Source organism: Corvus kubaryi, unplaced genomic scaffold (genome assembly GCF_017639235.1).
Source record: "Corvus kubaryi isolate FWS band 111438036 unplaced genomic scaffold, C.kubaryi_AGA036_p1.0 76, whole genome shotgun sequence".
In the NCBI taxonomy this organism is placed as follows: Eukaryota; Metazoa; Chordata; class Aves; order Passeriformes; family Corvidae; genus Corvus; species Corvus kubaryi.
The window spans coordinates 12,796,634-12,823,478 of NW_024582063.1; the positions used below are offsets into that span (position 1 = coordinate 12,796,634).

General features: G+C 40.0%; 1 protein-coding gene across 2 annotated transcripts in view; it reads left to right on the plus strand.

Moving 5' to 3' along the window:
* The first annotated feature begins 692 nt into the window (after positions 1-692).
* The window catches only part of PPM1B (protein phosphatase, Mg2+/Mn2+ dependent 1B), a 46,095-nt gene continuing 19,942 nt past the window's right edge, over positions 693-26,845 (plus strand). The window contains exons 1-3 of one of the 2 annotated variants that reach the window (XM_042051695.1): positions 693-795; positions 11,072-11,215; positions 25,067-25,930. In XM_042051695.1, coding sequence (XP_041907629.1) covers positions 25,085-25,930 — 846 coding nt within the window. In that variant the 5' untranslated portion in view covers positions 693-795; positions 11,072-11,215; positions 25,067-25,084. The remainder of the gene's footprint in view (positions 796-11,071; positions 11,216-25,066; positions 25,931-26,845) is intronic. The other variant, XM_042051696.1, reaches the window with a different exon arrangement.

Below are 26,845 nucleotides of genomic sequence, written 5' to 3' on the forward strand. Positions count from 1 at the left end.
TCTATGAAGGTGTGGTGGGTTTAACTGTGGTAGCCCTTCTCATCGGTTTGAGGAGATGCAGCCTTGTTTCTTTCTTGTAACCAAGAAAGCTTAGGGTGTTTCTGGTTGTATATTTTCAAAAATCTAGAGCAGCCAGTAACAGGCTACCTTGTCAGGGTTTCTGTGCTTTAAAGTAAGTTAGAATCTCAGCTTTTCGTCTTTCTTTTCCTTTGCATCCAGGATGTGGGTATATTATTGTAAACAATTGCATTGGTATGCCAGACTTCCTCATTATCTCTGCACTTAAACATGCATACGTACACATGAATGTATGCAGGGTCTCTCTGCCATGTGGTTTACGTATCCCTGGTTTGGAAATGGATGTGCTTACATGACATCTGTAAAGGTGGTACGTATTGAAAGTGGGAGTTTTTTGGCAAGTAGTTGCCATGGAATAGTTGGTATCTTAGATCACTTCATACTTTCATCTTTAACGAGTGAGAAGCAGTCATGCGGTGTTCGGCTGCATTGCCATAGACAAATAGGAACTTCTTGACTAACTTGGCCTCTTCCAGTGGTTCATGGAGTTTATTAATTTCAGTTTAGCTGTTAGTATTAAACAGTTGAATTAGAGATTTTATTGAGTATTGTGTTGAACTAGGAGAGAAGTTGGTCAATTCTTCCATCTTACTGCTTTCAGACTCACAGGCTCTTCTGCTTTATTCACCCCTAATATGCAAGGAAGAGTCTCTAAAGTGAATCTTTATCAGAAAGACAAAGATCTGGAAGAAATTTTACTTTTGTACTGCGTTCAAGGTAAGACTTTCAAAATTGTCCGTGATCAGATGACACAAAGCATGAATACTGAGACTTGGCAAAATGGTACTGTTTATGAGTTCTTGGCTTGTGTATTATACTATTCCTGCAGAATGTTATGACTCTTTATTAAATATTAAATACTTCTGCCTAGTTCTGTTGAAATGCACTAATGATCAGAGGTATATAAGCTAGTTTGTGGCTGTGTTCCTTAACTAAAATAGTCAAGTAGGTTGCTACTTGTGGCTAATGTTTACTGCAGAGCTGTCTTTTGGGTAGTATAGGTGTTGCTAATTATAAAACTGATACACTAAGTTGCATGATATGGAATGTCTTATTAAATTGGCAGTGTCTTAGTAACTCTTCTTTGTTTACTTTGTGGTCCCTGTGCTGAGCTTATTGTAATTCTCTGTGACTGTAGAGAGTGAACACACTCTTTAGTAATGTTTTGGTCACTTTCAAAATATCAGGAAATAATTGGAATTCAGAGGGCAAGTTTGCTGCGTTTTGGAGAAAATGGTAGATGCATTTCTTTTAATAAAACCATAGCTTCAAGCACCTGCACAGTTGTCACCTTTCTGCAAGTTAGAGCATGATCAGATGGTAAGAGCCATTAGCATCGTTCAGCAGAGATGCCGTTGCCTTCAGCTTCCATGCACAGTTTAACAAAATGTTAATAACGTTTGTTGTGTCATTCCCACACCACTCCCAGGGAATAGTGGAGGATATATGCGCACACGCACGCACACTTGCGTGCACACACGCACACGCATACATGTGTGGGGCCGTGAAGCTGATTAGAGGGCTGTAGCACTTCTCCTATGCAGAAAGGCTGATAGAGTTGAGGTTGTTCAGGCTGGGGAAGTGAAGGCTCTGGGGAGACCTTACAGCAGCCTTCCAGTGCCTAAAGGAGGCCTACAAGAAAACTTGACAAGGGTGTGCTATGATGGGACAAAGGGTAATGGCTTTAAACTGCAAGAGGGTAGGTTTAGATTGGATATTAGGCAGAAATTCTTACTGTGGGGGTGGTGAGGCATTGGAGTCAGTTGCCGAGAGAAATCGTGCATGTCCTATCCCTTGCAGTGTCCAAGGCCAGGTTAGATGGGGCTTTGAGCAACCTGGTCTAGTAAGAGGTGTCCTTGCCTGCAGCAGGTGGGTTGGAACTAGGTGATCTTTAAGGTCATTTCCAACTCAAACCACTCTGTGAAGAATGGAGACGCACATAGCTATCCCTTTACAGAGATGGTATTTGCACAGAAAAGAGAGTACACGGCCATGGTCTCCAGTCATAGAAGAGATCTTGGAGACATTCAGAAGAGTGTGGGAGATGTTTTGGGGATTAATGTATAAGTAGCCCTGCATTAGGCAGCTGGTTGCCTAATGCTAGCTCTTCAGTTTTTGGGGGGGTGGAAACCCACTGAAATCGGCGTTCATTGTGCTGCGTTCAGCATCCGTTTGAAATCTCAGATCAGCAGTCTTCTATTCACGTACCTGTTTCTGAGTTTTTGTGGCTGAGGATCTGTTTTTTATGTAGTAGGTTTTACTGAATTATTTGTGTAATCCCCAAGCTAATTGTCTGCTTTTCTTTTAAACCGCTAAATTCATCTGATTCTTTCAGTTGTCATTCTGCAAATGCCTGAATACTTAAGAGTATTCCTTAGTGTGCCATGATTATTTTATGGTTTCCTAGTTTGATCTAGATGGTTTGTTATGCTGGTATAGAATACATGGTGGTTAAGCTTTGTGGTAATAAAGTGATAAATGTGAGCTTTGGAATATAGAAATAATTTTAAAATGTCTTGACAAGTTGTCTCATAAATGGGATGGCAGAGTAGGGTGTTTGCCCCTTGCTACAGTTAATATGTTTTTTTAATGTGTCTTTGTGCTAAGATGTTCCCATCACTATTCAGTCCAGCAAGGGTGTGTCTCGGAGCCAGCAGTGTACAGGAGCAGTAGTAACCTTTGGTGGAGCTGGAGATGGTGTCTTAATCTGTGTTATCCAAATTTGCCTGCAGCTGATGTCTGAAATGATGAGTAGCATAAAGCGAATGTTGAATTATTAACATGCTAACTTTCCCGAAATCCTTTTGGCTGTCAAGTCTATCATTACCGCATTGACTGCCTGTAATGCCCTTAAGCACCTTCTCTAATATTGATTTCTTGAAAACTGGCATGATCTTCTTTCTTGTATGTTAGTTTTAGCATTCTTGCTGATAAAATTGCCGTTTGAATTTTTGCAGGTGTAGTTCAACATGTATTGTGATACTTGTATAGTGGCAAAATTAAAACAGTTTTTACTCAGTAGAGAGACCTGAAACTTCAGCATTGCAATATATATTGCAAATTGAGAGTTTAAACTATTGATTAAAAGTGAATCCAAGTGACTTATTATGTGTTGCAGTATGAATTGGACAAAACTTTGAGTTTTTAAGCTTGTAAATTGCCAAGTGGCTGCTTCTTGCCAAGTACTCCTCTGTTTAGATGACAAGTGAAGCAGTTCAGATAGCCTCAATGCAGACACCTGAAAAAGATTCCATGTGTCCAGGCAATGATACTGGAGGCTGCTGCCAGAAAAAAAGGTAATGGAAATTTGCTTCACTCTGCAGTTCCTAGAGATAGTAATTTTTTAAATTAGACTTCTTAAAAAGTTTCTCTAGCCTGATGGAAAAGTAGAGCATCCTGTAAAAGAGCAGGGGGAGGGGAGTAGTGTGTTTTCTGAACTAGTATTGACAAGTCATCTCTGATCTGAAACATGACTTTCTATACCATACTATCAATTGAATATCATGTGACTACAGGTATATTGATTCTGTTACAGTGTTAGAGTACATAGTCATATATTGGGTACGATCAGCTGCTTCTCTTCAGTGTTTGTTTATAACTGCCTTAAAAATACTTGGAGATATGCCTTATTTGAAATTAATCAAATCAGGTTGATTTGGGAAGGTGATAAATATGTGTTAGCAGTAAGGAAATTACTTTCTAAACAAATGGACCCTGTTAAATTTTAATTGCCTTTACATTTCTAAGTGCTGTTTGTCTTAGTAGTAATACAGTGCTGTTACTGAAGTAACTTTGCTAGTAATTAGAAGCAGCATCTTAACATGGAAGAGACAAAGGGAAAAAATGTTCTAAAACTGTAATGGAGATATAATAATAACTATGTATTGTAACAATTCCTATTTGGAGCCTTCAGTTCCTGTATTACTTAAATTACTTCTTTTGAAAGATTGTGTGTGTAGGCTGTGAGTTGACATAACAGATGCTTGAATTCTCTCTTTCCAAGCTGTGTGCTTTGCAGTAAACATTAAAATGCCTATAGCATCATAACTCTTAATATTTGGCAGCTTGTACTGCTGGTTTCGTTATGTTACCAATTTGAACATGCTGGTGATTTTATTGTGGTGTTGAATGACCTTTTTTGCATTTAATTTAACTCCTGATGTATATAAATCTAGCAAGTGGTAACATGGCTAAAAAAAGCCACAAATAGATCCAAGTGTCTAAGTAGTGTGGCAGAGAATTTATGCCTTCTGTAACTGTCTGCACATCAGCAGTGGCCAAGTTTTTTTTTTTTAAATCTGCTGTGATGATTCAGTTCTAGTGCATTTATACCTGAAGACTTACTGTTAGAAGATGAGGAAGAACCTTAGAGAGAGGAGGTCCTTTCTCTGATCGCTGGTATCATATATAAAGAAATAAAAACCCATTCTTATTATTCTTTCTAAATTTGATACAGCTTGATTTCGGTCACTGTCAAGCATACCAGCACTAGTGAATTCTTGCTGTATTTTTTGTACCTGGTGCTAACTGAAGTACTGTTATTTTGATATTTTTTTCTTATTTTTCACCCCACTTTGTGGAGTTTAAATTCCTTCTAAATTTTGGATATACTCATGGTCACACGTAGGGTTGTGTGTATCATTTGTAAGAGAGGGAAAAATGTGATTAGTTGGCATGCATGTATTTTAATGGCTTAATTCCCCTAATAGACAAAATGTGATGCTGTTGTGCCTTTGAGAATCCTTTGTGGGATATTTGTTTTAAATACAGGATCTGTCCAAAAAGACATGTATAAACCAGGTTTAAGCTTTTTTTTGCATCAGAAACAGCAGAAATTTAAGATGTGGTGTTGAGGATAAAAAATTCCTAATTGGCTTCAATGATAGCAAGACTTGGTGCAAAAGCTGATCTGTTCTAAATGCATTGGTAGCCAGTAGGAGGTAGGGTGAGGTTCTCTACCCAGATAAATATTAATTTTTGAGGACTCTGGCTTAAAAATCACTGAATACTGTTCAGAGAGGAATTAGTCAAGGTAGCCAGATAATCTGTTCTTTCCTCTTGTGACTGTTTCATACGAGACACTCCGAAGGATATTAATCTTTTGAAAACTATCAGACTTTGACTGTAACCTACAGCTAAATCATCTTAAAATTTTGTAGCTCAGTCACTTTGCTATCTTAGTAATGAAATTATACAATTATGTCAGGTTTCTTACCTCTCTATCCTACAGTGCAATGAAGTTTGTAACAATGGAGTTTCTTTGTTATCCAAAAGCACGTACTTGCTACTGAATTAACTGAACCATGTTGATTACTCTGATTTTGCTAACAAGTGATTCTGTAGGAGTTTTCTATGGTTTTGTGCTTAAGCTGCCATCTTTGAAAGGCTTAACTAGAAAGGGCTAAGCCTTTTCTATTGCCTAATCAACAGAGAAAGTTTTTATTGTCAAGATTTCTTCTGAATTCGAAAACTACTCTAGTTTGCTAACACCTTGCTCTTCTAGGGAAAGGAGTGACAGACTCTAGATGCTCTTTAATAGTGCTATAGTAGGTAGAGTGGATGAGACTGTGAAGTGAGGTGTGGTTTAGGGACATGCTGATTTGGCCCAGAGGACTTCAGAAGAGATGTGCCTTGTAATATTATCAGGTGACAGGTGTGGTGGATTCTATCTCTGAACATCTGACCGGTGCTCAGGCTGGTTTTGTGCAGATGGGCATTTACAAATTCTAAGTAGTCTACCCATTGTGGTTGTATTTTTTTAAAACATCAGTTTGAAAGCTAGATGTTAACAAAGATGACAAATGGACAGATATTTTCAAACTGACTCATTAGGTATTGCTACCCAGGTATTCTAGCTAGTAATGTGATATTAAATTTGCCTCATGGAGAAACACTGTAACAATGTGCTCAAATGATAGGCACTGCAGTAATAGTAAACATGATCTTAGGTTTCCCATGCATATCACTTTGGTGTGTCTGAACTGAAGTTTGAATCCCCATCAGGAAGATGAATGATTGTAGACCCTGCTCTTTGCATCAAGGGAAAACACAAGCCCATATAGAATACAAGCACATCTCTTTCTCAATCTGTGACTCCTGGACTGCTGTGGAAGGCATAGTGTCTATCTAGAACTTTACTGCGATTATGTAAGGTAAGATAAAAGCTAGTTAGAAACTGTTGCAAGCTTTTCTCTAGAAAGTCCTAGCAGCCCCAATAAACATGTTTGTTCAGAGTAAAAGTCCTCTGTTTGCAGTGCTTTGTTGTTTCAGTTGAGGTTTTTTTTTAAAGAAAACTAACATATAAATGGAATACATTTTAACTCTTGAGGGTACTTCCTTCTCCTTAGTTCAGCTAAAGGTCAGATAGCTGAAAATGAAAGTGTTTTGTACTTGGGTGTTTTTGCTGAAGCGTGTTAGATGGCTGTGCTCTTTAGCCTCCTCTCTTCCTAAAGCTGTCTGTTTGCAAAGCTGCCCAGCATAACTGATGGAGATGATTCCACATTTCTCTGCTTGAGTTGTGCTAAGCATTACTGTGATCTGTTACAGAGGAACAGAGGAGTAAGTGCTTGCCAGTGATCTCCCAGTAGGGAAATGCAGATTGTGTACGTGCATTCTGAATTCCAGTAAGGCTGGCTTTTGTTCCTTCATCTTCTGCTTGTATAATTCAACAAAGTTTGATTTCCTCATCAGCCAGATGCACAGTCTCTGCTTCAGGCATTCACTTGTACCAGCGTAGCTCTCTGTGTGTCTACTCAGCCACAGGGCATGGAGCGAGAACAGGCTGCTGAGAGCAAATATCACTTAAGCTACCATTGCTGCGAAGATATCCACACAGCCGTAATGCGAATTTACTGATCTAAAGCTAACCTGAAAGTGAGTCACAGAGAATTTCAGAATTACAGAAGTGCAAATATGTATTAAAGACAGGTCTGCAGGAAGAAGGTTTAGAATATCGTTTGTAAGATGTATCAAAAAGGAGCTTTCTGATGCTGTTGATTATTTGTGAGGTGAAGTTTAGAAGTATGGACCTAATTAGAATGCTAAGTCCATAATATTATCAAGCTTTCAGGTGAGTGTGAAATACGGGTCTACCAGCGTACTCCTGTTGGGAATTCATCATTTAATAGTTTAAATTACTAACTGGCTGTAGAAGTTTGAACTGCAAACTTCAACTTGCTGAACTAAACTTTGGGACCCCAAGTAAATTTATTTCAAGGCATTTAGCTTTTCAAGGAGTTCTGGGTTTTACTTCTAAAACACAGTGGAAGGATACTTTTGCAGATTTTTTTCAAAACGATAATATTAACTGCTTCAAAAAGGATAAATTGCTTCACAGAGTTTTTAGTTTTGAACTTTAGTTAGTTCTCCTTACTTTAACTGTTTAATGTGAATGTTTCAGTGCAGCTTCCATGTTTGAAAAGGGGGGGGAAAAAAATCACCAAAAAACCCCACACCCACAAACCCACAAATCAAGACTTTTTTCAGTCTTGGTTGATTCACAACAGAATCACAAATCAAGACATTGTTCAGTCTTAGTTCTGTATGGAATGAAGAACCACTTGGCAAACGTAGAGAGAATTCATTATCCTTTTATTACAATGGATTAACAACTCTCTCTTTAGGGTGGAAGTTGTACATTGTATCAAGTAAGCAAGCAGAAAATAACTCCTGGTTTAGTTTTGGCTTTGTCATATTGGTACAATAATATATATAGGTACTACATGAATGTGCATTCCCCTGGTATGTGCTCTCACCTTCCCCAAAAAGTCAGGTAGCCCAGTGAATGCCTCTTTCAAGAAAGGGATGTTATTTTAGGTTTACTCTATGTTGGAAACATGCACTTGGTAGGTTGCAGTTTCCTAGCTAACCTTTGGCATACACTGCTGCTCTTTTCTTTCTCCCTTCTTCTGTCTTTTACTTCTGCAAAATCTTTGTGTGTGTGTGTGTGTGTGACCCAGTTTACAGTTCTGGGGGACAATATTGGCGGTGGTGGTATTGTGCTGTCATAGGGTGGATCAGGGCACATCAGATTATAGCGCTTTCTGTTGATGTTCAGTCAGTGAGTTGGTTTGTTTGTTTGCTTGTTTTAAAGCAGCAATGATTTGGTTATCCATGAAAGGTCAGTGTTCAGGTCTAGCTGGTTGTGAGGCAGAATAAACACATTGTTTTTCTGGTACTTCTCTGACCAGAGTCTGGAAACTTGCAAAGAACTGGATGTTGTAGTGGTTTTGTTTGTTTTGAACATTAGGATTCAGCCTGAGGATCATAAGTGCTTTGCTACCAGCATTAAGTGTGTATTTGATCATCAGGAAAACCAGCATTTGATGCCTGCACTCCGTAATATAACAAGATGGGGTTCTTCAAATCTCTCTGGACTGTGTCTTTTTTAATGTGCTTCTTTTGGAATATTGAGTTTAGTTCTTTAGCAGTGAATTACTTATGATGGCTTTTGGTCTTACCTTCTGAAGAAAGTACTGTAAACGTGGTTAAATTAAAATGTTTTATTAGCCCAGGAATATTTAAGTTTTTCTCAGTTAAAAGCTATCCTACTGTACAGTGCTGGTGACTTAGTAGCAAAAAAGTTTACTGAACTAACTCAGTCCTACTAAAATATTATACATAACACAAAGACTTAAGTAGCCCAAATAAAATGCTTAATACATCTTGTAACTTTGTTAAGCCTTTAGTAGGACACATTCAGCTTTATTCTTGTGATGTAATTTATGATGAGCAATCTGGACAAGATGTTTACATTTGTGTATTGTGAGCATTTCTGGCACTCAAATTATTAGGAGCCAGATATAATGGTTTGTTACCCCAAAGCTCTATAATGAATCTAAATGTCTTTTCATACTGAGGGGAAAAAAACCCATGCAGCTGATTTGGAGAGGTAAGGGTTGCTACTGTGCAGATTAAGTAGAAGTAGTGTCCCTTCTTCATGCCATGTTCAGTGGTGGAGTCTATATCTTAGGGTGCTTTTGTGTTTTGAGACACTGAATACTGCTTTCCTCACTTCTGAGAAGTGAGATAGAGTACATAGAATTTGTGTAAATACAATGATATTCTGAGGTAAATGCTCTTAGCCCAAAATACCTGTTTTTGAATCTGCCCTACTGTAAGCAACCTTCTGGCTAAAAGTCATCCCTGTCTAAGGAGTGTTCTCACATCCTCTGTAGAATCTGGGAGGTCTCAAGGTTCTTGCCTTGAAAAGCATAATGCTCATCTTCCAAGGGCTGCTTTTGTGAGTTTGCCGCTTTTAAAGGCCTCTGGATGAACATCAGAAGCACTGAGGCTCCTGAGCGCTTCCAGGTGCAAACACCTTGTACCCCTCCTCGCTGGGCGGGGTCGTCTGAAGGTGGGAGACAGTGCGTGGAGGGAGCTGTGTCCTGGCCCCGTGTTCTGTGTCTGTGCCCTAAACCCCCGTGTGTTTTAGAAGAGGCAGTTAAGCTGTTTCACAGAACTCTCTGAATCTGCCCTGGGTGTGTTTAATTTTATTCCCTGAAGTTCCTTGATGTGGAAACAACTTTTTTAGTGAAACTTTGTTACCTTTTGGGGAGAGCTTTTGCCTTGTAGTCCAATACAATGTTTTAGAATACTTTTTCAGAGTTCATTAATGATTTAGTGGGTGCTGCTTAAGGTGGAGTTACACAATACTTGAAACAAATATGAATTGGCAGCATCTCTCAGTTCTGCATTTTTGTCGTTGGCACTTGGCTGATCTGGCATTTCCTAAGCTGTTTTGGAGACCTCAAGTGACAGGAAATAATTGACTTTTTCTGGATTAGTTTGGTTCCTTGAACAATCCATCCTGTTGTGGTGCATAAGAGGAGAGGATGCTGGGGAAAATACAGGGCTTGCAGCAGTGTAGAGCTACAGGCATAAAACTTACTGAACTCCTGCAATTCTTCAAAAGGTGGCAAAGTAGTCCTTTTGAGCAATTTTGTGCTTATGACACTTTTTAGTAGTTGAAAAGCACTGTTGAGTGTCTGGAAGAGGCAAGCCATAATGAAATGTTGTAGCTCCATTCTTCCATCAGTGGGCTTAAAGTCAAGGTAGGTCTCCTCTCACTCAGCTCATCAGAGTGCTTTTATCAGTTTAAAATTTTCAGTGTCACAATAAGGCTTGTACTTCCCTCCTGCCCCAGACAAAGCTGGCTGTTATCCAGAGTTTTTCCTTCAGTAGTTCCTTCTACCAGTGTACTCTTAAGACAACTTCTGTTGTCTTAACAGAAGACTTAAATTCTGTAGTCTTAACTACATATTCAATCTTATAAACCACTGTCTAGTGGTTTATAAGATTGAATATGTAGACCCTGATCCATGAAGGATTTGGGGCATTTGTATGCTGTTCAAAACAATGGGTAGATGCTGTTGTTGATCTGCATATCTGAATTGTTAGTTATTTGCTACTTCTACATTTTAAGCTGAATTTCTGGTTAATTTTATAGGAACTATTTTTAAAGAAATGTAATGATTCCTATTTCAGAGGATCTGAAATACTTTTGCAATTGAAGCTTATTGCTTTTGTTTTAAACTCTTGTGCATTTTTACATCTAAGGAAGCTGAATAAAGAGCTCACAAATTACACGTGCTGCACATGGTGGGTTTAAGTCTTGTCAAACACTCAAGGAGTGTACTCTGTCATCTGAGTAGGTGAATAAAATTAAGACAGCACAGTGATGCTAGCAGGCATGCAAAAGCTATTCCTTCTGTTACTAATTTAGGGACTTGAATGGCAGGTAATAGGCTGATGACTTTTTAAGTGCTTGTCAGTGTTGGTGAGGGAAACAGAGAAAAATATTAATCTGATTCTTTGTTATCATAAATCTTGAACATGATGTTTAGAGTGTTTACGGAAAGGTCTTTGCACGTCCAGGCACAGCTTTAGTTCAAACGCTTCTATTTAGGAAAAAGTTGTATTCATGAAAGAATTCATGTACAAATCTGTTGTATACCATCTGGAGTAGCTAACTACTTCCTTTGTTTCTTTCTAGGAAATACCAAAATAAAGCAGATGTTGTGTCCTGTACTGTTATCTCAAGATTTTGCAAGTCATTCTGTTACGTGCTTCTTGGCAGCAGGAATGTAAACTAATTCTTCAGCACTGAACAAGAACCTTGACAAGGTTAAAATTACAGGTAAGAACGAATTCTGCCACTTCGAAATTTGTGGGAATATGTCATTGCTTTTACTTTGACTGTGTTTTTAATTTGTAATTGACTATGGATTTAATGGAAGTTTCTGAACAGGTTGGATAAAATGATGTTTTTTCTTCTTTAAATGTGTTTGAATTTTGCTTACTGTTATTTTTTTAACAGGGAGGAAATAAAATTTCAAGTATAGGTTCTTTCTGTTGCAATACAAAGCACTGCTAATAAATGAGGGGCAGGGAAATGTAATTTTTCACCACCTAAAATGTCTGCTGAGCCAGATTTTGGAGAAGTTTATGTTCTCACACTGTACAGTGTCAGTAAAAGTCATTAAGTGTTTTGCCCACTGTGATTGAGATCAGTTTACTGTCTGCCTGTGGCTTTTTTCCCTACAAGGTCTGTATTTCCTTAAATGCACTAACAGCAGCAGTACTACTTAAATTACCTGTTTTAATCAGTTACAGAAAATCTCTAAATTTCCTGTACAAGGTTCCCTGTAGCTTCAGCTTTTGAATCACCTTTTCAAGGATAAAGGTTGATGTCTTTTTTTCCAGGTCAGTGAAAATGTTTTGGCTGCTGGTTTTCTGTCATTAACTTTATCTGATGACAATGGAGAACTCTTGTCACACTCTGTCACCTTCTTCTGAACTCGTGTATAGGGAACTAAGAGTCAATGTTGTTTGAATCCTTTTTTAAAAAAGGATAATTACAATGCTATAAGACCACAGTAATGGAAAAAAAACCCACATCACCACAAATACCTGTCATAGAGATTGCATGTTTTGGGTTGTCTGTTTCTGAAAGGTTTAGTTCTGTTTTTAAACCGGGACTATGTGTTTTGAAGACTGTCTTTGAAGTAGCTTTATTGCATGTGTCTGTTTTCAGAACTATGATCAAGTTAAGGTTTTTCAGTTTTGATTCACATTTTGGTGTCTTTGACAGGAAGAGTTGCTTGCCACATTTCTGTAGTGACAGGCAGGAGTCTGGACAGTGGGTCTGAAGCAGTCCTATCTGTCTTACTCTGAAGTTAATAATGCATAGGTTGTAAGTCAGTGACAGGTTTGTGCCAAGGAGGTGGTGTTGGTTGTTCTGCTGCTAAAATAAAAGAAGGGTTCAAATGTGGTTTGTTTTGAGGTTTTTTGTTAGTGTTGTGTTGATTTAATGTCTGTGCTTATTTTGCAGTGATGTAACATGTTGTAAAAAGGCACAACCCTTCTTACATTGTGCAAGTCACACTTAATTTGAGTGGACCTTTAGCACTCATCCAGCCCAACCCTTGTGTCTGGCTTCCTCAGATTTTTGTGTGAATCAAGAAATCACCCCTCAATTATGTAAATAAAGGTTTATTGGTTTACTGTGGTTTTGCAGACCTGCTGCAGAACACTTATTCTGGTGTTTCAGACCTGTTTAAGAACAAGTCATTGATGATATGAATAGGTGATTCATTGCTGCCCTATTCTCACAAAAGCATGTCTGAAGCTTTTTGTAAACAGACTTTGGAAAAGGTAAGAAAAGTTGTCTTAAATGCCTAAATTTAGAGCCAGGGAGAACTCACTCCTAGTGACATAATGTGTCATGCTAATGAGTAAAATTCTTCAGTTTTGTACCAGTAGTGTAGTGGATAAACTTCGGTTCTTTTTCTTCAAAATCTGAGGTGCTATTTCTGTAGTAAAAACCTGGCTGCTGTTTGTTAGATTGATGATTGAAAAGGAGCAAACTAAATTTAACTCAAAATACTTGGTGTTTTAGTGAATTTAGAAAACCAAATCAGCAGTTCTACATAGAAATAATTATAAACTTTATTTGCGAAGGATCACTTTTATGCTAAGTTAATGCTTTGTCGTATCCAAGTGCCACATGTGCATCTGTTTTGAACAGCCCAGTAAAGAAATGAGAACGTGCTTATCGGCTACAGGAAACACGAGCAGATACGGACAAGGAATTTCAGAAAATATCATAGGATATAAATTTTGTCATAGCATGGTCAGTAGGGATAGGCAGCAGGACAGTGCAGGCTTCCAGGTGATATAATAAAGGCACGCTGAGTTGCAGGGTTTGAGTTAAGGACAAAATGTAACTTCAAGGATAATGTGCCTGGACAGGTAATACCTGAACTGACCAGCTAGGCCCATTTCACTGAAGTGCCACTGCACCAAATTTCCACTCCTAGAAAATGGTACAAGAGCCTGAATGGTGACTTAGGCAGAGCTATATTTACTTTTAAAGACTTTAGCTTTCGTTCTTTTCAGCCTGGGCAGGTGCTGGCAGCAATAATGTGCTTTGCATTATCTGGGCCCAGTGTTGTTGTATTTGGTGAACCAGCCTGGGTATTTGCCTATGTTATGTATTATTTTTTGTGTAGTTACTCTGTAACTCTGATAAACTGTTTGCAGGTAACAAACAGGATTGAATTTCCCAGTCTTTGTAGTGTTTGGAGGAAGCCTTGGTAAAGAACAGCTGAATATGTTACCTGAAAACCTAAAATGTGTGACATTAAAGATGACATTGACTACAGTAGTCTCTTTCTTACTGAGAATGACACTGCATACTCCTTCAGTTAAGTCCCTAGCAGCAGTGCTAATCCAAGATAAGGGCTGCTGATAATCAGAAGTCACACAGGCAAGCACAGGGTTCTGTGTAGCTAAGAAAAGCACTGGAATTTTTTAAAGTTTTCATTTGGCCGCAGAAATTATGTGAAATTGACTTTTGTGACTTAAATAAGAAGGAAACTGCATGCTAAAAGTTCTGTGGCTAAAAAATACATCAACCTGGGCACTGATGACTTTGTAGTGAGTGCTGTGATTAGAAAGCTAGATTCGGAGTCCACTTTCAAGGTTTTTGTGAAGTTCATCTTGAATGTCTGAGGTATGGTCTCTAACTTTGTACCTATTGAGCTGCATTCCAGAAAAATAAGAGGCCGCAGCATAACGTATGCAATTTGTCCATGGGAGACAGATGGTTGCCACATAAGCTGAGCTGGAAGATCTGTAGTTAAGTAGCATCATCCATGTTTTAGTAAGGTGTGAGAAAGCAGACTATAAAATTAATCTCTGAAAGGATCACAAGCTTGTTTTTCTGGTGTTAACAACATAGCTAGAAAGGTTATAGCCCTTAACCTAGCTCCTGGTGCTCCTTTGTATTTTTTTGTCTTTTCTGTTGAAGGTTACAGCCCCCTTGGATCTGGTGTCTAAGCTGCTGGCTTCCAAACCCACTGCAGTCAAAGTCACAAAGTTTCGAAATACTAAAGCTAACTTTGCACTTCTTCAGTGAAACAGTTCAAAGAGTAAGGGCAAAAACATCTCAGCCAGCAGTTCTGAAAGAAAAGAAATTGCTGGCACAATGTAGTGGTGAGTAGCTGAGGCAGAGCAGAAGTGGTAGTGTTTTCAGGTAGTGCTACTGACATTGAAAATAGATGTGAATCTACAGCATTAAATTACGCCTGTGATTGTTTTGTGCCTCTAGACCAATTCAAAATAGCTGAAGTTCATTCTCAAATCTTCATCTCCTTTGTAACTTGCTGGTTTAAAAGTAGTGTGGTGGGGGAAAGGTGTGTTTTGTTTATCTTTGTTATTGGGTTTTTTCCCCCTAACTGTTATAACAATAGAGATGCTGAAGTTAATTTAAAAATTACAGCTGTAGCTCCTAGGCATGTATGCTACCTGGTAATGGGGATGACTTGCAAAGTTTTTTGAAATTCCTGGTTTAGAAGCCTATTTGGCTTCTTTCACAACATCCTGGCAGGAAAAGTTTTTGGTAGGAGGCTCTACATTGAAGTTTTATGTTGATACTTAATTTCTTTCTGTCAGTATTGTTGGTCAGCTAACATCCTTCCTAAAGGCAACACCCACGGCCACAGATTACCTTAAAACAAACCAAAATCCTACAAACAAATAAACCCTAGGAATGGTAATAACTCTTCTTCTATGTAGTTCATTTTTCAGTGAAAGTAAAATATTCAGATCTTATTCTTAGGTTCAGTCATTTGTTTGACTCTGACAGTATTTGTGGCTACATAGTTAGAGTAGCTGTTACAGCCAAGCTTCAATAGCTACTGGCCTAATGTAAATTCATGTAGTGCCAGTATTTTTAAGGTCAGTAAGTTAGAAGTAAGACCAAGTTTTCTGGGATCAAAAATCAAAACTATCTGCAGTGTGTGTAGACACATGTATTGCATAAAGTCTGTATGTGCACATAACACATACTAGAGAGACACTGCAAGATGGAGACAGAGGAGCTTTCTACCAAGTCTAAAGTTCTATTTTTTTTTGCTTAAACCGGAGAAGTTATTTCTTCCTGCACTTACCGTAAGTTTTGAAATTGTTTGTCATAGATACTTTGATTATTTATTTGTCATTTACATCTTTAATAGCTAGTGCAGCATTTTTTCTTTTGAAATGTCATTCTTTTTTTATAGCTGGAGCACATGTGCTTTGTAACAGGAAACTCTGGCACTGTTTCTTTTCCACAGCACTGACTTATTAGAAATGACTAGCCTGTTGAGTGAATCCTTCTGAGGAAGAGACATTTTACAGTACGCTTTTATGACCTAAGCCCAAAAGATTTATGTTGGACCATTCTCACATTATGAAAAGATACATTATTGCCTTTGGGACTATTGGCCATCAAGGTGGTATTAGTTTAGTTCTGATGTTTTTTATGAAGCTGACATGTGATGTGAAAATTATTTTATAGTATCTACAAAAATTTTGATTATGGCTTTTAGACCTTTGTAATCTAATTATGTGCTGGTTGCTGTCATGGTTTAACCCTAGCCAGCAACTAAGCACCGCACAGCTGCTTGCTCATTCCACCTCCTCCCTCCCCAAAGGGATGGGAAAGAGAACCATAAAAATGAGAAAATTCATGGGTTGAGACACAGACTTTTTAATGGGATAGGGAAGGAAAAAAAAAAGAATTAAAATACGCAAAACAAGTGATGCACAATGTAATTGTTCACCACTTGCCAACCAGTGTGAGCAGTAGCCCCTGGCCAGCTTTCTCTCCAGTTTATACATTGAGCATGGTGTCATATATTTTGGAGTATCTCTTTGGCCAGTTTGGGCCAGCTGTTATGGCTGTGTCTCCTCCCAGCTTCTTGTGTCACTCCAGCCTTCTCCATTGGCAGGATACAAGAAGCAGAAAAGTCCTTGACTTAGTATAAACACTACATAGCACGCTGACATTTTTAGTTGTTGCTATCAACATTTTTCTCATACTGTATCCAGCCCACAACTCTATACCAGCTTTTAGGAAGAAAATTAATAAACTCTATCCCACCTGAAAGCAGGACTATATCCACCCCTTAGTCTATACCATTTGCATCCTACCCAGGTCCCACACTTTACAGCACATCCCAAGTAATCACTATGACCTTTCCTGTATTTTGATATGTACACAGAGATATCATTCCCATAGTATACGGGCCATCCCTCCAAAATGTTTGTTGAGTTTTAGTCCATGACTTTGGGCTTCATCTGTCATAGTAGTCCTTCAGGGCAGGAGAGAATGTGTGTAGTGTTGGATTGTTTTATGCTGAAGCCAGCACTAGTTCCACCACTGCTGCGCTTGTCTGGTTCTATCATCAAAATTCATTCTTCATTAATCTGGGTAATTCTATTACAATACCCTTGATATAGCATTTAACAACTGTAGCAGTGATGACCTACAATATTTTATAGCAAATAACATAATACAGTTCAAATCATTCACTGTTCTTACCCAGAATCAAATCCGCTTGAGGTACGCATCGGACTCCCCCATCCTTCTGCATTACCCACCAAGTGCACCCAGATCCCTGAGCAAATGCAATCCTGTGGATGATCTCTGGATCCCCTGTTCAGGTCCTTTGACCTTCCTTTATTTTGTGGCAAAACCAGTTTTCAGAAGGATTTGAACTATTTTTTCCCTCTCCCAAAATCTTCTGTTGCTGTATTGCCTCACACAATATTGTTATGAATGTATTAGGTGTTCTAGAGCTTTGCCTTGTTTCAGTACTGTTTAGATCAGTCCGTGGCTAATAGTAGGTCTGTGTTTCCACCCCTGGAATAGTCGATTCCAGGTGTACTGGATGGGCCTGCACTCTCTTGCCAGTGGCTTGAGAAAACTCCATTAGCAGTATCAGTTGTGGCATACTGCTTGGCTGCCTCTGACTCCAGTTTGTATTGAAGTTCCAGCAGGTCTGGCACAGCTGGTCTTGGAGGTGGCGTGGCTTCATTCAGGCCATGACAGTCTCCTGTTAGTCTGCACTGGCCATATGGGTCTGTAGGAGAGTGAGTGAATTCTTCTGATCCCTCCTTGGCTCTCCATTTGATAAATCAACTTGTGGATGTTTTGGTTGGTGTGGTAATGCTGCCAGTGCGCTGTTGTGATGGCACCTGTTGTTCTTTGATCCTCAGCAGCCCCACACCAGAAGTGCCCTCCAGAAGATGGGGCAAGGTAGACAGCTGTTTAATTTCTACTGTCTCCAAGACAGCTATACCAAAAGCCCAGCAGTACCTTTTGGGTCCTTGAAGTACACCCTCCTGAGACAGTCTAGTCAAAGGATGCACTGGAGTCTCAGGGCCAGTCACAATGGAGTGCTTTTGCCACTTACTCCCAGTCAGGCTCTTTGGCCTCCATCAGAGTTAGCTGTTGGGATTACCCTGTCACTCCAGAAACACAGATGGTGCCTGCCCCAGTGCAGCAGTGTTTGCTAGAGCCTTCGACTCCTGTGGGTCTGCTCTGCAAGGTCATCCAATCCACACAGTCCATTAATCCAGTTGTTTCTTTCCTCCACCTGCCTGGAGGCAGTGCCCCTCTAGTCCTTGCTGTAGTATTCATGATTCACTTCTTATAAACGTGAATCAGAAGCCCCTTGAAGATCAGGAGTAAGAGCAGCCCCTCTACTCTGTCTGGGGAACTGCCCACTATAGTCTGGAGCAGCAATGTCCTGCAATAATCCCTTCTTTTGATTGTTTTTCCTTGCAATTTTCCTACTTACGCCTCTAGGGTCAAGCTAGATTTTTCCATCCCACTTCCTTATGTTCTCTCTGTGGTCACACAGGTAAAACCACCGGGTGACCTGTGCTGTTAATGCTTACTCTCCCAGTAGCTGGGACACTGGTCCATACAGGTGGGGAATAGGGTGCATCTTCCTTCCTTATCCACAGCCAAGATACAGGCCTGTAGTGAGGAAGAGGCATTTTGTTTATATTATTGGAGTTGATCAATTTGTCCACCATTTGTCCCTCTCCGTCTTTCCAGGTCATTACTGCCACTGAGTTGGCGTGTAACAGTGGTGCATCCCGTAGTCTTCCACCACATGGGTCATGTACACTTGGCTTTGTCTGGGTCTTTGGATAACTGCTCGTTGTCCAAATCATCATAAATCTCCTCCAGCATGGCTAATCGCCTCAGATACTGGATGCCTCTATCCATGATGGTCCACTTGCCCACTTGCCTGGGTGGCATAACATCTTCCTTGAAAGAATACCTTTCCTTTATACCTGACAGGAGTCACTTCCAGAGGCTGAGGGCTTGTGCCCCTTTTCCAGTTGCTTTGTTAATGCCCTCTTCTGTAGAGTGGAATCCCAGCTGCTTACTTTCTCTACCCTCTAATTCCAGGGTACTGGCCCTGTTGCTCCAGCATTGGAGCAGCCAGGTGATGCCCTTGCCTGGATGGTGGCTGAAATCTTTTTGCATATGTCGCAGCTCACTCAGGGATAGGGATCAGATGGTTAACTATGTCTTTTATGCTTTCTGCCTCTCCCCCCACTTCTTCTCATGATAGCCCTGCTGCTTTGTCCCTCACTAAATGAGCTCACCTCCGTATATCTCTCTCCTTTTGTATAGCAGGGGCTGATTACAGGCACAAGTTGGTGCTTTGGTTCAACCACAGTGCTTGTCACTGGGGTTGTAGTAGCCCCTGTGCCATCATTTTACCATCGCATACAGAGGCCTTTTTTGCCCTCAAGGGCACTGTATAGTATTGAACATGGCTCAGTAGGCCTGGGCCAGGCCGCAGCACGTTGCTGTGGGTTTTGTCTCTCTGGAATTGTCAGGGTGGTAACATAGTTTTTCCAAATATTTAACTAGTCTTTCCAGATTTTGCACTTGTTCAGGGCTGAAGTTCCAAAGCACTGGAGGTGCCCACTGTTCTAGGCACTTGCCCGTAGTATCCCATACGCCCTGCCACTGTCCAGCCTCAGGGCAAATCCCTGGGTAGCATTCTGAAATAGTTGTAGATCCTTAAACAAGACCTCGAACACATTCAGAAGACATAGCAATAGGAATGCTGGTTTGAACATCCCAAGGATATTAAAAATTCCCAAGTGCTGTTTTAATTAGCCTGGAGGAGAAAGGGAAGATGAAGGGAGGTACCAGTCTCCCCCATGGATTAGGTCTCTGAGGAGAAGAGGTAAAAGTTGTAATTATTAGTAGTTTCCTATAGATGGCTCCCAAAGTATGGAGATGTCAGCAGTGCTGAGTACAAATACCAGATCAGTTTCATGACCAGCAATTCTGTCATATTGTAAGCCAGTGTTACAGAGTGCAGCAACATAACCTTAGCTCAGGTCCTACGGGTGACAAACAGCATGGGGGGCAAAATATACAAGTGAAGTATTATATAACGCAGCTTCAGGAACAACGACACCAACCTTGAGAGCAAATACATCACCATGGTGACCAGTGACTAAACTAATATGAGTACTTATAACAAATTTCTTCTGATACGTTCTAGTCAGATTCGTCATTATCTTAACCCATTATGCCCTATGTTGGGCACCAAAAACGGCTGTCATGGTTCAACCCCATCCAGCAACTATGTACCACACAGCTGCTCACTCACTACCCTGACCCAGTCAGATGGAAGAGACAGTCAGAAGAATAAAAGTGAGGAAACTCATATGTTGTGATAAAGACAGTTTAATGGGACAGAAGAGAAAGAAAATTGTAATAATAAAATAATTAAAATATACAAAACAAGTGAGGAACGATGTGGGTGCTCATCACTCACCGACCAATGCCCAGCCAGTTCCCAAGCAGTAGCCCTGGCTGGCTTTCCTCACTGTTTATATATTAAGCATGATGTCATATAGTATGGAATATCCCTTTGGCCAGTCTGGGCCAGCTGTCCTGGCTGTGTCCCTCACAACTTGTGCCCCTCCCACCGTCTCGCTGGCAGGGTATGAGAGCTGTCAAGTCCTTGACTTAGTATAGCTAACAGTACTTAGCAACAACTAAAAACCTCAGTGTGTTACCAACATTATTCTCATACTGTATCAAAACCACAGCTCTATACCAGCTACTAGGAAGACAATTAGCTCTATCCCAGCTCAAGTCAGGACAGCTCTGGCCTTTATGACAGCCATCAAGTAAAATATTTCTGCCTGTTAAATATAAATATAAATAGAAAGGAGCATGCTTTTCCCTTAAAGTAGCTGCCTATTTCCCCTTTATGATATAGTAGAAAATCATTAATGTCTATACCTGAGCAAGAACCATGTGTCAGTTTTTAAGTAGATCTTTGGAGAAAATCAGCAGGTGTGGTTGTTTGTCTTTTAAATGCAGATGCAAGCTTGTGCACGGATCTGATTTTAAAGTGCTTTACTGTGTGGCTGATCTAATACCAAAGAGTCTTCACTGTATAGCTGGGGCAGAAAGGATATTGATCACAAATTTTTCTTGCATGTCAGAGGACATGACTTTTGCTTTCATGCCTCTATACCTCAAAAGGCTAGATGTCTTTGGTTTCCCGAGCCTGAATTGTTGCCTATATTGCCTGTATATGAGATAAGTACCTCATGTAGGAATTGACTCAGGTAGAAAGCATTAGAGAAAAATTTAGGTTGGAACTTCAGAGAAGGAAGGCTTGGGTTAGATTTTTGCTCTGGGAAAGGAATGTCAGCTTTTGTTAGAGACTTGTTGCCCTAAACTCTCTTGGAAATGACTCAGGTAATCATGTAAGGCTAGAGATGAACAGTGTGCCCTAGAGAGGTGGCTGGAGCCTGTGCTGTAGCAGTGTCCTGCTCAGATTCAGCTTCTCCGTTGCCAGAGAGGGGCAAAGACCAGTAATTTTTTCCTATAAAGTAATTCCTTCTCTGTAAAGGCATTCCAAATGCCTTTGAGCCTTGGTGATTACTGGTCCTTGCAAGGCAATAGATTTTTTTAAAATTTGATTATTATTGTTTTATTCTTCCAGGTGTTGGAAAGACTACCAGGAGAAGAGAATCCTAGGGTTTCATTTTTGATCTGAGTAATATATAGTGTCTTAAAGAATAGTCTGTGGAGCATGGACAAGAACTACGGCCTTCTCCATTTCCAAGAAAATTTTGGGAATTACAGTAGACATGGTCTACCTGATTTTCAAAGTTTCAACTAATAATCTTACGTGGGGTAAATGTTTTCACCACAAGGAAATTAATATGTTTTCTCAAACCAATCTGTTATGCAATTAAATTTCATACAAAAATGGGATCTTTGGAAAGTAAATCTCAAGACTGAAGGATGTACTGAATTTTTGAGTTTATGCTGATACAAGCCATAACTAAATTACTGGTTTGCAGGTGGGTGCTTCATCTGCTCCTCTGCTGACTGTGTTTTATCTTGAGACTAAATCTTGCTCTACAAAGCATGTTTGGGGCTTAATGCCTTAAAGTCCTCAAGAAATGTTGAGATGGTTTGACTAATAGGAAGTATGAGGAAGTGTTCATTAAAATCTTGAGCAGTGGATGGGTGTTCATGCTTAAAATACGTGATATGAGGGCATGGTCAGTTAGCTCGAGGGTAGGCCTTAACAGTAGACAGATCTTGGTAGGCTGGACCTACCAAGGTCTGATGGTAACCTCAGGAGGTATAATTAAGTCATGTACCTGGAGTAAAGTAACCTTGTCCCTCTATACAGCCCGGGTGATGATGGTCTAGGAATGACCTTTGCCAAGAAGAACCATGGAACGGATCCTGGTGGAGAACCAGGGCAAATGAGTTGAACATTTGAGAGCAGTGTGTCTGTAGTGAGGAAAGTTTTGCACATATTGGAAAAGGTGTGTCCAGCATCTAGGGACAAGTGATGGTTTTCCTCTGTTTGGAACTCGTGAGGCTGCATCTGGAATACAGTGTGGACTGCTCACCTCCCAGTACAGGAAAGGCACAGACATGGAGGAGCAAGCCGAGCAGAGAACCATTCTGTTACTGAGGGACTGGAGCATGTGGTGTGTGAGGAGAGGTGAGATATGAGTTTCTCCAGTGTGGAGGAGAAAAGGCCAAGCTGTCTTCCAATACTGTCATGGGAGGGATAGAGAAGGTAGAGCTGTGTTCTTCCTGGAGATGTGTGATGAAAGCTGAAGAGGCAAAGGATGCAAGTTGATTCCTAGACTTACTGACTGCAAGTCAATCTCTACATCCTTTATTTGCAGTATTAAATGGGATATTTAGAATATTAAGAATATAATCTCGAATAGTGTGATTTTCTTTTTTTTCTGGTCCCGAGTTGTAAAAAAATGAAGCTACTTAAGAAGCAGGTAAAACTAAGGTGTGACACATGCATTTGGTGTGTTTTTTTTGAAGTGTGTTTTATTTTACATATATAAACGTGTTACATACATAAACACAACACTGAGCTCGCAGGCCTTTGCAGTTACATAGGTTTTGATCTCTTTCCTCACTCAGTCACATGATTTCTTCCACATCTGTGATTTTAAGCATGTAGGGACATACTTAAAGGAATCTCATAGAAGGTCTGAAGTATTGGAGGATATCTGTTACTTTGGCAGCATTTCAGTCCTGTACAACAGTTTTACTGGTAAGAAAACTGTTTACTGTTTTGTGTGCTTTTAAATAGTTTTATATTGTGTGTAATTTGTGAATAAGTGATCATAAGCTGTTAGAATCCTTTCACAAGTCTCCTTTACTGATGTTAGTTGCACTATTAAACTATGTGGAACTTGTTCAACTCTTAACTGAGAACATTGGTCGCTGAGAACTCCGGTTTGTGATGGTATGTTGCACTGCCTTGCTTGGCTTTTGTGATACCCTCTGACACACATTAATTAATTAATTAATTTTGTTTGTTTTCCAAGCAAAATCAGATGTTTCGAGAGAAAGGGTTGGGAAAAGTTTTGATTACGTATCTCAGTGATGGATACACATTGTGTGTCCTTCCCACCCATTTACAGTGTTGCAAAAACCTGCTGAGCAAGCTGTTGGGGCCTCTATAATACTGGGGATCCTCAGCACTGCATGGGAGATCATTGTAGCAGAGAAGGTAGTGTGAAGTTTGGTTTATCTGTGTGTAGTCCTGTGTATCCTTCATATGTGTTTAGATGAGGGAAATGGCAGAAGTAAGGATTAATTAACCTCTTCCTGGCCTGGTAACAAGTTCTTAAACTAGAACTAGATTATCATGACTCTGTAGACTTGGTAGGTACTACTGTATCAGACACTAGTGACTGCTTGGGATCAGTCATGGCAAAATTCTTGCCAGTTCTTTTTGGATGAAATTTGCTGTAATTCAAGGATTTCATAGGGTGATGACTTCTAGCATGGACTGAGTTTCTGAGGTTTGTGGATTAAAGAATGCGTTCTCTGCTGACTTTGTAAAGGGCAAGGTAGCTTTTCAGGTCTATGTGAGACACCTGAGTCTAGTACAGGAGAGGAATTCAGAAGTCCTCTAAAGCTTCAGTGTAGATTATTCACATTTTACCTGTGAGCTTGCTCTCTGGAGATGGTCTCCAAATACTGAAGAAGTTCTAGCTTTCTGTGGACTATTTACTTCCCTTAGCTCATATCTCTTGTAATTGAATAAATTTTAACATCAAGATCTTTGAACTTAAAATGCCAGGTAAGCACATGAAAGTCTTCTAGGGATGGCTGACAGTTGAGGTTGAGAAGCCTGGGGAGATCTTATAGAGGCCTTTAAGTGTCTAAAGGTAGCATACAAGAAGGCTAGAGAGGGACTATTGGCCCAGTGTAGTGATAGGACAAGGGTAATGGCTTCAAACTGTAAGAGGGTAGGTTTGGATTAGAGATAAGAAAGAAATTCTTTACTGTGAGGGTGAGGCACTGGAACAGGTTGCCCAGTGAGGCCGTGGATGCCCCATCCCTGGAAGTGTTCCAGGCCAGGTTGGATGGGCCTTTGTGCAGTCTGTGGAAGGTGTCCTTGCCCATGGCAAGGGGGGTTGGAAGCAGATGATCTTTAAAGTTTTTTCCAGTCCAAACCATTCTGTGATTCCATAGTAAATATTGAAATGTTGGTTTATGAAGGACTAAGTACAATTTGTTAAGAGATTCCTGTGAGAGGTTTTCTTGTATTTAATTGGGAATTACTGCCTTGGTTCCTTTGGCAGATGGTGTGTATTCCCCTATGGTCACAATTTTGCCATGCCTTACAAGAATATAGAAGTAGCATGGTACATGGAAAGCTAGCGAGACCAGTCCGTTCTTATTTATGAACATGAATTGATTTTCTCCATGCCACAGTAAGACTGGAAAAAGAGTAGGAGTGATATAGTTGTTGTTTTTCCATCACAAATTAGTCTCTGCAGAGGATGACAAAATCAGCAGGGCTGCAAAGGTATGTGATCTACTTTGCCTTCATATGGAGATCATTTAATTTTTATGAAGTAGCTCTTCAAAAAAGACAGCACCCCACCAAAAAACCACTAAAAATGCAAACAGAGATTTGTAAATTCACACTTCATTTGTGTTATGTATTAATTATTTTTTCCTCCAATATAGTTGTTGACTTTTGCATGTGTGCATGCTTTATCACTTGTTTTATAAAGAAGAAACACAGGAAGCGGACAACAAAGCTTGTATGGAACGGTGGCTTTATAAATAAGACTTCTTTTCTCTTTTTTCCAGATTCAATATTGCATAAACATGGGTGCATTTTTGGATAAACCAAAAACTGAAAAACATAATGCTCATGGTGCAGGGAATGGCTTGCGTTACGGCCTCAGCAGTATGCAGGGATGGAGAGTGGAAATGGAAGATGCTCACACAGCTGTTGTAGGTATTCCCCATGGCTTAGAGGACTGGTCCTTTTTTGCAGTCTATGATGGTCACGCGGGATCTCGTGTTGCAAATTACTGCTCCACACACTTATTAGAACACATCACTAACAATGAAGACTTTAGGGCGACAGAAAAACCTGGATCTGCTCTTGAACCTTCAGTGGAAAATGTCAAGAGTGGAATCAGAACTGGCTTTTTGAAAATTGATGAGTATATGCGCAATTTCTCAGACCTCAGAAATGGCATGGACAGAAGTGGCTCAACAGCAGTGGGAGTTATGATTTCACCTGAGCATGTGTACTTTATCAACTGTGGTGATTCGCGTGCTGTTCTCTATAGGAATGGACAAGTCTGTTTTTCAACGCAGGATCACAAACCTTGCAACCCAAGGGAGAAAGAGCGAATCCAGAATGCAGGAGGCAGTGTAATGATTCAGCGTGTTAATGGTTCATTGGCAGTTTCTCGAGCTCTGGGGGACTATGACTACAAATGTGTGGATGGTAAAGGCCCTACAGAACAACTTGTTTCTCCAGAGCCTGAGGTGTGTGAAATTTTAAGGGCAGAAGAAGACGAGTTTATCATCCTGGCTTGTGATGGAATCTGGGATGTAATGAGCAATGAAGAGCTCTGTGAATTTGTAAAGTCTAGACTTGAAGTATCAGATGACCTGGAAACAGTGTGCAATTGGGTAGTGGACACTTGTTTACATAAGGTATGTAACTGTTTTCTCTAAACAGCTGTTCTAAAATTATCTTCTGGTTAGATGGGTACAGTGTTAACAGTTGTTCCTGGCCTACTGTTCCTTTTCTTCAGCTTCTTTTCCTTAAAGTTCTGTACCCATTTGACTGTATATCCTTGCTGAAGAATATACAGCCTCAACCTATATGCTTGGAACGGTAATAGCAATTGCAAAAATAAACGCTGTTTTTTTTTTCCCCAAGTAATGCTTGCATGTGGTTCCAGCTTTAAACTTTTTACAAAATTGTAAAATTAATCTATTTTGAGCCAGGGACTCTGTGGATTTTTTTGTTCCTTGAAGTTGGGTAGCGTTTGTATCCTTTGTGTAAAACCAGTGTTGGCACCATCTCCTCTTCAAGGTGTTGTTTGTCTGTCATCTGAAGTGGTGCCCTCAGCTCATTGTAGCTTAGATGGGGTAACACTACCGTTGCATCTGAGCTTGCTTCCACTCCTCAAATTTAGTTTGTTTGGAGCAACTACTGATTGGTCTACATATGTTAAATAGGTATTCTAGTTCCAACATTCCCTGAAAAGTGCAACTCCTGCTAGTACAAACAGAGTTCCTTTGTTAGGCCACAGACTAAACATGCCATTTTGAGGAAAATACTAAAATTCACAATTGTAACTCTAAAGGGTGAGTTGTGTGTTTTTTCCAGAAACAGGGTTGTATTCCAGCATGTACCATATAGTGTATGATTGGTTTAAATGCCATGGCTTTTCTGACCAAGAGCTCAACCAGCCTTGTTAAAGGATGATCACTCTGAGATACTTCCAGGAAAACTGAGCGCTGACCGCGTGTTTGTTTTCCAAAGTCAGATCCTGGATCCCTGTAACAATACTGGAATGTTGTTTTATGTCTTCAGGCTGTGAATTGTACCACATAATACTA